Here is a 12,347-nt window from a genome sequence, read left to right on the forward strand (position 1 = left end):
AGGAAAGCCGACACGCTGCGTTACCTGACGGCCGGCGATTTATAACGCTCAATGTCCGGAGGCAAGGGGGCGCCGTGTCACGCTACTAAATATCCCCCCCAAAAAAAGAAGAAAAGTGGCTCGCCTCATGGAGGAAAAAATATATTATAGGATATGTCGAAAACGGGTCCTTTAATGTTTATTGAAAATGAATCTGTGTCTTTAAAGCCTCACGGCATTTAGCTCTTTATTGAAATGACGGTATTTAGCTCTTTATTGAAACGACTCTTAAAACACTGGAAAAAAAAAATGGATGAAATACGGCTATTTTATGACTTACTGACTATTAACATCCTTTCTTCAAGTTCGGCGGACCTGATTAAAAAGCTCAACTGGCCGCATATGGCCCCCGGGGCCGTAGTTTGCCCACGCCTGAGCTAACCGCTAACAGGTTCCACCTTCCGACCTGCGACACAGCGACCGACCGACGGTCCAGCCTTCTTATGCTCGATAGGAAATCGCAGGATGTTTGAAAATGTTGTCCGATGAATAATTCATCTGCTGCTCCTCCGTCACCCCCCCACCACACACACACCCCCACACCCCCACACCCCGCAGGCTGATCGTGTCCCGAGCTGGAAAACAAGTTAAGACGGGAGACGAGATCGAATCGGGACGTAATGGGCTCCGTCTAATTCCTGCGTCTAACAGGCTGTTAGCTGCGGCCGCTGTCATTAACCTGGAGGTCACACAGCGGCGGCAAGGACGCGGAGCAGCAGCAGCCGCCCCGGCGGCGGCGACGCTCTGTAATTTAGCCCTGAGATGGATGGATAGATGGTGGCGGTGGCGGTGGCGGTGGCGGCGCTACAGCGTCTTCTCAGCGGCTACACTACCAGTCAAAAGTTTGGACACGCCTTCTCAGGCAATTTTTATTTTTTATCTTTACAACTTTCTACACTGCAGATGGGCAGCCTTTTGATACAGCAGCTGCAAAATAAAAGGGAAAACCAAAGAGGGTGGTGATAAGCTGGCTAGCTTAGTTTAACTTAGCTTAGCTACCTAGCCAACACGACACGTTGCGAGTAAACGAAAAGCGGAAAAAGTAGCTGGACGTAACCTTCCTTGTTCTTGCGTCAAATCAAAATGCAGTGGTACATAAAATTACAAGAAATCGAACAGATCTAAAATAAATTTGTCAACAAACAAAACACACAAAAAACGCACAAAACCTAAAATTTCCAGCTAGCTTTGTTCAGTCACAGACGGTCGTAGCCGCCGTGATTTAGCCATGATAGCCCTGAAACCTGGGCGCGTTTGCACACATTAGCTCATGCATCATGCATAGTGTGTGTGTGTGTGTTGCGCTAAGTGTGGGTCTCTTTGGGAGTGTTATGTGTCTAATTGCTGTACGCTTTAATAATTCACGCCGCTGCTTCTCTCTGATGCCCATCATTAAGGAATGAGGGATTTACCTCCAGCTGTGTGTGTGTCTGTGTGTGTGTGAGTGCGAGTTTCTGTGTGTGTGTGTGTGTGTTTTTCTGCGTCTGCTTTCCATACGTCCTTGAGAAAGTGCGTCTTGAAGCATGTTGTGCATTTGTGCCAACTGCATGCGTGTGCGTGTGCGTGTGTGTGTGTGTGTGTGTGTGTGTGCGTGTGTGTGTGCATGCATGTGTGTGTGTGCGTGTCCTCTGAACCTCTCCTGGCCATTACGGTAAGTGTACATTATTCATGGTGGCAGGATGGTTATCAGCAGAGATGGATGGAGGGATGGAGGGATGGATAGATGGAGAGATAGATGGAGAGATGGATGGAGGGATGGACGGATGGATGGATAGATGGAGGGATGGATGGATGGAGGGATGGATGATAGACGGACAGCAGACGTGGACAAGTAGCAGCGACTTGAGTCCTGACTGAAACTCTTTGTATTCCATTAAAACTGTCTAGCGCCACCTGCTGGTCCACCACCGGTCTGTTCAATGATCAAATATACTGCAAACAGTAGCCTTTTTTAAACGGGCTGGTAAATCATTTAAAGATGAAATAACAATAAACCAATGACGCCAGAATGATGTCCTTCAATAAAGGTCCTGTCCTGATTGAGCAGAGCATTCTGGGATTTGTATTATCAGTGCCACATGTGCTGTATAATACCAGCAGGCCAGCTCTAGCAGTTTTTGTATCGGCCTCGCGGGCCAAATATAACGACACTACGGACCAAATTTGGCCTGCGGGCCAGAGTTTGACACCCGTGAACTAGCATCTAGCTGACGGAGCTTTCCGTCTCTCGAGGAAAAGAACGAAAAATGAAAACTCAATCCTGCGGAACCTCAAGAGAAAGCTGCGTTTCCGCCGCCTCCAGCCTGGCAGCCAGGGGGCGCCGCTGATGTTCTGCGTCTCTTTAATTATGACAACAGAGTGTCGGAGAGCCACGGCTTCATTATCTGCCCCCCAGCAGGTGTTTCTGGGTGTCAAGTCGATAAGCCGCTGCCTTATTATTCCTTCGGCAGCGTTGTTTTGCTATTTACAATAATGTTATTATAATTAGCCGTGCCGCGGCGACGGAGTCTTCATAGCAAATGTTCTCAATAACGGCTGCCTTTAATTCCCAAAAGTCTTTTCATGCCGCCGACTATCTCGCCTCCGCTAAGCGTCCGCAGGTTTTGAAAAAGACAATAAATAAATAAATAAATAAATAAATAAACTAACAGCAGCCATTTGGAGGCTCCGCCTCCGGCTAGAGTGAATTAGGCTAATTATTTCTTAATGAGCTTAGCGGAGATAGCGCAACCAGCAGGACCGCCGAAGAGGAGGGGGTGCAGGGACGGAGAAAGGAAGATCCTGCTCTCCGAAGCTGGGCTGAAAGGATGACATCAGCCGTTGTCGTTGCCATCGTCAGCCAGCAGGGGGTAGGGGGGGACACACCATTTTTTTATTTAAAAAAATGGTCCCCATTACCTGCTCAGCATTCCCGGGCTCGGCACCGCTGCGAACCGACCGCTCCCCTCATGGAGTCAAATGGGCCAAATGCAGAGGAGCAATTTGGCATCCTCATGGATGTGACAATCACTGGGACTCAAAGTCTAAGCGACTAATGTAAAGTAGACCGAACTAAACAGATTAGTCGAACAGAAATAGTTGTTAGCTACATTCCTACATCAAGCGTGGCCGGCTGGAGCTGCCGCTGTAGCGAGCGGAAAATAAATAAAAAGAGTTTGAATCTTGCGGCGGCGCTACAGAAGGGTGAAGGCGGTGCAGAGAGGCTACTTTGAGAGATAGAGTGTGCACGTACACACACACGCACGCACGCACGCACGCACGCACGCGCGCGCGCACACACACACACACACACACACACACACACACACACACACACACACACACACACACACACACACACAGATCAAGCCAAGACCAACATCTCAGTGTTTTTTTTTCACAAGGAGAAACTTTTCATTCGACACGGGAGCCTCGTTTGTGTAGCATCCTTTCATCCTCCCACTGCAGCCAGTGTGTGTGTGTGTGTGTGTGCGTGTGTGTGTGTGTGTGCGTGTGTGTACGTGTGTGTGCCGATTCCACTCTCTCTCTTCAGTCTCTGCTTTTTTTCCTCGATGTCGCTGAAACATTTCTCTCCCTGCTACTAAACTTCCTGTCCTTCTCCATTGGTTTTTTTTTACCCAGCATGCCTTTGGTGCTCTGCGGGTTTGTCCTCCCTCTGAGGAGAAGCGTCGCCGCAGCCTAAACTCCCAGCAGCCTCGGACGGCTCCCTAAAAATACCGGCGAGGTTGAAACCAAGCGCAGCAGGGATCAGACAGCACCACCGCCAGCAGAGGGCAACGTTCCTGCTGCTTCGAGAAAATCCTCCTCATCCCTACGTGTTAGCATGCTAGCCCACCACCGGATACGTCCGTCAAGTTACAGGTTTTCACGAGTGGACATTACTTCCTGTACACGTATGGCGGCAGGAAGAAGAAGAAGACGAAGAAGAAGACGAAGAAGAAGACGAAGAAGAAGACAAAGAAGAAGAAGAAGAAGAAATAAAAAGTCGGACGGAACCCCCGAGACCGACGCAGCTTCACACAAACACACACACGCACCAAATTAACCGCCCTCCCCCACCCCTCCGAGAGCCGAGACCAAACACTTCCTGGTTTAAACAGGAAGTCTCAGAGGAGGCTCCGCCCCCTCCGCAACCTGTCTGCCGAGAGACGAGACAATTCCATTAGCAGCGCTCCCCCGAGTGTGTGTGTCTGTGTGTGTGCATGGGGATGCACATAAAAGCAGGATGCCCAGGGACAGGAAATGGAAACCGATTGGTGTGTGTGCATGTGTGTGTGTGTGTGAGTGTGTGTGTGTGTGTGTGTGTGTGTGTGTGTGCGTGCGTGCGTGTGTGTGTCTTGGTTGCCTGAGGCTCAGAGATCTACATCCATCTAACAAGACGAGTCACCACTCCCCCGTTAGCTCAGCCTGCGTGTGTGTGTGAGTGTGAGAGAGAGAGAGAGAGAGCGAGAGAGCGAGCGAGAGAGAGAGAGAGAGAGAGAGAGAAACGGCAGATGCAGCTCGCAGACTTGGAAACGCAGCCAGAATGGAGATGCTGTCAGTATTTGCGTAGCGCAGCTTCATCCTCAGCCGAACCTTCCGGATATTTCTGGTTTTTGCTTTTTTTTTTTTAATCCCAGGTGAACGTGTGATGAGGCTAAATGAGAGGCTGCATGCCACGTCTCGGACACGCACGCACGCATGAACACACGCACACAGACTGGGGGTGTTTTGGTGCTTTTTGAATATTTCTCTGGTTCTCAGTTTTAAAAGTGCAGCAAATCTGAGCCGACAGTCGGAACGTAAACACTTTGCAGCTGCGGGCGGCGAGAGAGGGAGAGAGAGAGAGAGAGAGAGAGAGAGAGAGGGAGAGGGCCGCAATCCCCCAGCATCAGGTTAGAAAAAAAAACACCACAAAAAACAATGCAACACACACAAACACGCAGCTGAGATTTAGAAAAAGGCTCCGTGAAATGAGTGTGAAGGCGGAGCAAACACACACGCACGCATGCACGCACGCACGCACGCACGCACGCACGCACGCACGCTTGCACAACACTTCCTGTCTGGCAGGCCAACAGATGGCACCGCTAACTGGCGGCTGGTGGCGGAGACGGAGGGGAATCAGCCGGCAGTGACGGTGAACCGGCGGAGGGACAGATGGCTCGCCGCCGCCGCCCTCCTGGTGACTCTCTGTCTGGGTGCCACCTAACGAGGCCCCCGCTGGCGGCAATGAGCGCTGCATCGAAATTAAACTGCCGCCGCCGCCACCGTGCTAATCATGACGAGTGAAGCCTGTCGACCTGCAGCTGGAACGCTAACCTCCCTCACCAGAACTACCATCACTGCTGGTACCAGCAGCATCACCAGTACCACAAGTGCTACCAGCATCGCCAGTACTACTAATACTACAAATACTATCAGTACCACCAGTACCACCAATACCACCAGGAGCACCAGTACCAGCAATGCTAACAGTACCACCAGTTCCACCAGTATCAACAGTACCACCAGTACCACCATTACCACCATTACCACCAGTACCACCAGTAGTAGCAGTATTACCAGTACCACCAGTACCACACGGGTCACCAGGACCACCAGTAGTAGCAGTATTACCAGTACCACCAGTACCACACGGGTCACCAGGACCACCAGTAGTAGCAGTATTACCAGTACCACCAGTGCTACCAGTTCCACCAGTTCCACCAGTATCAACAGTACCACCAGTACCACCATTACCACCAGTACCACCAGTAGTAGCAGTATTACCAGTACCACCAGTTCCACCAGTTCCACCAGCACCACCATTACCACCAGTACCAGTGACATCGCCCTCTGCTGGGGTTTTTCATGCTCAGTGGCGCCCCCACCTGGAGCTCTCCACTGCCGCTTTGCAACCCTGGAAAAACTGCACCCAGGAGGCTGCAGCGCCACCTGCTGCTCCCGACCACGGGAAGTTGGAGCCCCCCGCCCCACCTAACCACCCACCCTAACCCCCCACCCTCCAGACAGACAGACAGACAGACAGACAGGGGGCGCTACTCACTGCCCACGTGCAGGTAGATGGTGTCGCGGCGCTCTCCGTGCGGGTCCTGGAAGCAGCTGTAGAGGCCGCTGTGGCCCAGGTCCACCTGCGGCAGCAGCAGCCGCGGCCCCCGCAGCCGGTGGGCCGCCTTCACGTCCGTCCCGTTCACCTTCCAGGACGCCGAGGCGTCGCCGTCCAGGGAGCCGCACTGCATGGTGACGTCGCCGCCCACCTGCCCGTACTGGTTCCTGGCCACTGGGAGGGAGAGGGAAGGGCAGGTGGTCAGAAACGTGGAAGTGAAGGGAGGTAGAGAGGGATGGTAGTGGTGGTGGGGGGTGGGGGTATGGAGGAGTGGGGTCACCAGGTCAGTGGGGTCAACGACCCCCGGCTCTGTTCTACCAGTCCCCGGGGTCCCGTCACCACTGCTGCACCGACCGATTAACAAGAGCAAACAAGAGCATCGAGCGGCTGCCACGAGAAGGGGCGGGGCCTGGAGGCAGCGTCACTGATTTGCATATCAGGAAATAAATAAGATAAAACGGCGGGACGGGAGAAGAGACGAGACAGGAAGTGAGGTGAGAGAAGAAAGGAAGTGAAGGTAAGACTGAAGGCAACCGGAAGAGGAGAGCAGGAGCAAAAGTGGGCGGAGTCATGAAGTGACAAGCAGACGAGGCAGACAGGAAGTGGTGGAGAAGAAACAGGACTCTTGACTGTTCTGGCTTTATAAATAAATCCTGTCATAAAGTCACCATAGATGGGACTGTATGACATCATCATCATCATCATCATCACCACCATCTTCATCATCATCACCACCATCTTCACCATCATCATCACCATCATCTTCATCATCTTCACCATCATCATCTTCATCTTCACCATCATCATCATCGCCACCATCTTCACCATCATCATCTTCATCATCATCATCATCATCACCACCATCTTCACCATCATCATCATCTTCATCATCATCACCATCTTCCTCACCCCAGCGAGCCGCTGCTGGCACGTTCACGGTCGTGCGCACATTAAACTGATACAGATGCTGCAGACACACACACACACACACACACACACACACACACACACACACACACACACACACACACACTTCCTGTGCAAACATCTTGGAATGAAGTTATCACTTCATCCTCGGCTCTCTGGTTCCCACACAGATTAACATCCACTCTGCCTCCATGTGAGCCAGCTGCAGCTGTGCAACGCTGCGAGTGTGCGTGTGTGTGTGTGTGTGTGTGTGTGTGTGAGTCAAAGAGAGAGAGTGTGCGAGAGAGCGAGCGAGCGAGCCAGGGCCCTGACGCTCTAATAAATCAACTTCCTGTTTCCTGCCCTCTCGCAGCACATATCCAGTGTTGTGTTTGCGTGTTTCTGACACTGTGCGTGTGTGTGTTTGTGTGTTCCGATGATCGAGCTATATTTCCCCCCTGATCACCTCGATGGATCGGGGGGGGTGCTTAGCGACATCATCACCGTTCAATCACAACACAAAAACGTCGGAGCTTGTAGTTTGATTATTAATCATTAATCGCTCGATCGATTGATCGCTGGACAATGATTGGCTGATCGATCACGATGGCGACAGCGTATCAAAATACAGAAAACAAACAAACGAACAAACGGCAGCAACGACGAAGTCTGAAACGTGCTGCTGCTGCAGCTGCTAGTTAGCTTGCTAGCTGTCACATGACCTGAGACGGTCTGGTCACCTGACGTCACTGTTTCATCACCGCAGATGAACATATGAACATCCTGCTGGACTCGACTCTCCTCAGACAGAGAAGAAGAGAACGGGGGAAAAGCAAGAGGAAGAGGAGGAAGAGGAGGAAAATCAGGTGGAAGAGGAAGAGGAGGAAGAGGTGGAGGAGGATAAAGAGAGGGAGGAGGAGGAGGAGGAAAAGGAGGTAGACGAGGAGGAGGAGGAAGACGAGGAAGAGGAGGAGGGTAAAGACAGAGAGGTGGAAGAGGAAGAGGAGGAAAAGGCGGTAGATGAGGAGGAGGAGGAAGACGAGGAAGAGGAGGAGGGTAAAGACAGAGAGGTGGAAGAGGAAGAGGAGGAAAAGGCGGTAGATGAGGAGGAGGAGGAGGAAGACAAGGAAGAGGAGGAGGGTACAGACAGGGAGGTGGAAGAGGAAGAGGAGGAAAAGGAGGTAGACGAGGAGGAGGAGGAAGAGGTGGAGGAGGAGGAGGGAGGAAGAGGAAGCGGAGGAGGAGAGGAGAGGAGAGGAGGCGAGGAGGAAGAGGGGGGCGGGGGGGGTTAATTAATGACGCAGTGATTCGGTGACATCAGCAGAAAAAAATAAAAGATGGCGGCGCCGCTGCTGAGCAAACAAGCGGAGACCTTCAGCTGTGAAGAGATAAAACTAAAACTCCGGCCGTAAACCGCAGGTCCTGACAGCTCCGGTCAGCCCGGGAGGAGGACGCCGAGATCGGCCGGCCTGCCGGCGTTCTTGGCTCCGCCCTCTCTGGATTCATCTCCGCCCACTCAGACTCGCTGTCACTTTTTTACGGCTTCAGGGAAAAATATGGATCGGAACCACGAGGAGGATCCAAGTCGTTAGGGCGGCGATTTTAATCAAACAAAGGATAAATTTTAACGACTCCGCCTGCCAAGCGGGAGGGGGAGGCAGACAGGGAGGGGGCGGGCCCGAACTGGATGGTCCCCTCCCCTTCAACCTCCCCACCCCCCGCTACCCACCCGCCAACAGTCTCTGAATGACCCAATCAGAGGATCCACCTTGAAAAGATCTAGAGGCTCTAAATGCTGGGGAGACTGCAGCTATTAGCTGCTATAGCTAATGAGCTATTAGCTCATTAGCTGACTGGCTAACTCGCTAGTTAGCTTGTTCGCTAGGTTAGGGCTACGGGCGAGGTTATCCACACAAACGTAAACAAAACACACTCCTTTGTGTGTGTGTGCATGTGTGTGCATGTGTGTGCGCGTGTCCTTTCAAAGTAAAAGCCTGCTAGTTAATAAACGCAAAAAATCATTGACGACACAAAAAGGAAAATTTTCTTTTTGCTGCCATTGGATTCAAAATCTGAGCGAGGGAGCGAGAGGGAGTGTGTTGAGCTGCAGCTGTGACCCCCCCACCCACAACCCACGACCACACACACACACACACACACACACACACACACACACACACACACACACACACACACAGCCTTAATCCGTGCAGAAACACGGCAAGCACGCACTCAGTTCCGTCTGGACGACACACAGCAATGTTTCATTTGGCTCCCAATCACTGTGCGTGTGCGCGTGTGCGCGTGGGTGTGTGTTTGCTAAAAAATAAACCAGGAAATTGTTATAAATAAGAAAAAAAAGACGTGAGAACCAAAAAAAAAAAAAAAAGTGTGTGATGGTCTAACACACACACACACACACACGCACAGACGGAGGGTTTAAAGGGCCATTTAGCAGTTTTGGCGCCGGTCTTGCGGGCCCACTGAAGTTCAGACTGGAGGTGCGTGGAGATCTTCTCCACCTCCGTCTGCTCTAAATATAGAGCCTGTGTGTTTGGGAGCCGCCATCAGTCGTTCGATAGCAGGCGGCGAGCAGCAGCAGCAGACCATCGACTTCCTGCCACTGTGCCCCCCTCCCCCTCCTCCCCATCTCCTTCTGCTGCTCCTCAGCTGCAGGATGGAGCCTGAAATTAACCTTCATTTGTCTTCTCCTTATCTCTCTCCTTCTCTCTCTCTCTCTAACACACACACACACACACACACACACACACACACACACACACACACACACACAAGGAGGTCGGGACTTTGTTCAACAGTGAAATCAGGGGAAATTAAGAGGCTTTGTCGGTGCTTAGAGGGACGTCAAAACACATGTTATGGATGAGTGTGTGTTGAGTGTGTGTTGAGTGTGTGTTAAGTGTGTGTGTGTGTGCGTTTGAGTGAGTGAGTGAGTGAGAGGCAGAGAGAGAAAGAAGTGTGTGTTCCGTCTTCTTCATGTGTTCACATGCAAGAGAGGAAAAAATGCTGTGAAAACTGATTACAGATGATAAATACACACACACTCACACTCACACACACACACACACACAAGCTCTTCGTTCTACATGGCTCATATCAGCACCACGCTGCATTATGAGTTTGTGTGTATTGAACTGCACACACATACACACACAGTGTCTGTTTCTATGTGACCGTGTGTCTGTCACGGTGTTTGTTTAAATCTGTGTGTGTGTGTGTGTGTGTGTGTGTGCAACAGAAAAGAACTGGTCTCCTCGTCTTGTTGACATTCCAGTAGCTCGGCTCTTCATTCAAAACAGACTCTCTCTCTCTCTCTCTCTCTCTCTGCCACGCACACACACGCTCGTTGACCTGGGTACAGCAAGTGTGTACATGTTCCACTGATCCAGTGTCGGAACAGGAAAGCTGGTAGACTTCCGCAGCCTTTTCGCACCCTGCTCTCCCTCTGTGTGTGTGTGTGTGTGTGTGTGTGTGTGTGTGTGTGTGTGTGCTTGCTGTGCTCTCCCACAGCTCACACTTTCTCTCCACCGACTCCAGTGGTTCTGAAACATTTTGCCCTCCCGGGTGAAAAAACATATTCAACTTTCACCGCAAAAAAAAAAGAAAAAAAAAAGAGTTGTCCAATCAGAGCGTCTTTGATGGGATATTCTGCCACTCCACTCAGCTCTGCCCCCTAGAGGAGAAACTATTCGATTGTGCTGGCACAAATTAGCTGTTTGGAACTCCACAGATGCTCTCGACTTGTCCACCAGGGGGCCTCAGGTGTCAGTTAAACGGCCAATCACAACGCATGACACAAAATTGCTGCCAAACAACACAGTTTTCCCTTCACGACAAGCTTGTATAACTGTTTCCACGTGAAGGGGGCGGAAGCAAGCAAGCCACACCCCCCACTGTTGACCTCAGACAATGCTCCCCCCCGACCCCCATTGACCAGCTCAACAAATCCCCCGAAAAAGCCCTTTAATCCAATTGCGGATCAAACCTGCGCCGGTAGACAGCAGCGACCAACCAGGAAATAGACAGAGCCCAGTCCAGTCTGTACCCGACCAGACAGAGCCCGGTCCAGTCGGCAGCCCGGCCTGGACAGGAGTCACAGCCAGCCAAAAGATGAGATAAATAAATAAAGTTCAAGAAGCAATATGAAACATTTTTTAATAAAGCCCGGCGCCGGCCCTTTAAGACCTCCCGGATTCCACTTTCATAAAGTCTGCGTGTGTGTGTCACTCTACACTTTTAATAACATCTAATAAATGAAAAAGCGGGCAAATGTATATTAGAGGAGGAAGAAAAAAGAAGAAGAAAAGCCTGGATGAAAACAGTAAATAAAAAATAAAAGAAGAAGTCGTGGGAGTTTCCGCAGCGGAGGCTTTCGATTCTTTCGGCTCTTTTGACTCTTCTCCGAGCGAGTCTTTCCGACAAGTTCACTCAGCTCAACGAACAAAATCCGGAAAGAATGAGCACCCTTTTGCTGCGACGTTCTGAAGCGGCGCAGACGGGTGCGATTCCACCGTGGCAGCAGCAGGGGGCGCCGTGAGGACGTGTGAACACCAGATGGCCGTTATCGGGACTGCAGTGACTCAAACGGAACGGCAACAGACTCACCCTGAAGAATCTGTGAATGGATTCTCACCGCTGGCGAGAGTTATGGAAGCGTTAAAATGTGGGTGAAACCAGAGACGACCAATCGTTTCGCAGACGGACGGGTGTGAGGGGCGTCGACAAGTCCAGGATTAAAAGCCTGCTGACCTTCTCGAGAAGGAGGAAGAGGAAGAGGTGGGGGAAGAGCAAGAGGAGGTGGAGGAGGAAGAGGACGAGGGAGCGGAAGAAGAGGAAGATGAAAAGGAGGAGGAGGAGGAGGAAGAAGAAGAGGAAAACAAGGAGGAGACGGAGGAAGAAGAAAAGGAGGAGAAGGAAGAGGAGGAGGAAGCGGAATAAGAGAAAGAAGAGATGGAGGAAGAGGAGGAGAAAGAGAAGAGTATGAACAGTGGAAGGAAGAAGAGGGGAAGAAGAAGGAAGAAGAGACGTAACAGGAAGTGAAGCGTTTTCTTCCTGCAGTTCGAGCAAAACCACTGACAAACTTCCAACAGATCCGGGGCAAACACCTGCGCTGCTGACGCTGCTAACGCTGCTAGCACGCTAGCGCCGAGTTGCTCCGACGTGTCCGGGTGACAGAGAACCAGCCAGCTAGCCGTGAGTTAGCCACCGTGCTAACTGAGCAAAGAAAAAAAAAAGGAAAGAGAAAAAAAAAAAACATTCACACACAGCTTTGCTCCCCTCCGTAGCTCAAACT

The 12,347-nt window shown here is 51.3% G+C and overlaps 1 protein-coding gene across 4 annotated transcripts in view; it reads right to left on the bottom strand.

Moving 5' to 3' along the window:
* cntfr (ciliary neurotrophic factor receptor) overlaps nt 1–12,347 on the bottom strand; it is an 84,928-nt gene that overhangs the window by 35,860 nt on the left and 36,721 nt on the right. For all 4 annotated transcript variants that reach the window (XM_076029074.1, XM_076029073.1, XM_076029071.1 and 1 more), the window contains one exon: nt 6,068–6,301. In XM_076029074.1, coding sequence (XP_075885189.1) covers nt 6,068–6,301 — 234 coding nt within the window. The remainder of the gene's footprint in view (nt 1–6,067; nt 6,302–12,347) is intronic.

This window comes from Nelusetta ayraudi, unplaced genomic scaffold, assembly GCF_046127955.1.
Source record: "Nelusetta ayraudi isolate G7.1 ecotype Tasmania unplaced genomic scaffold, CSIRO-AGI_Nayr_v1 ptg000026l, whole genome shotgun sequence".
Lineage (NCBI taxonomy): Eukaryota > Metazoa > Chordata > Actinopteri > Tetraodontiformes > Monacanthidae > Nelusetta > Nelusetta ayraudi.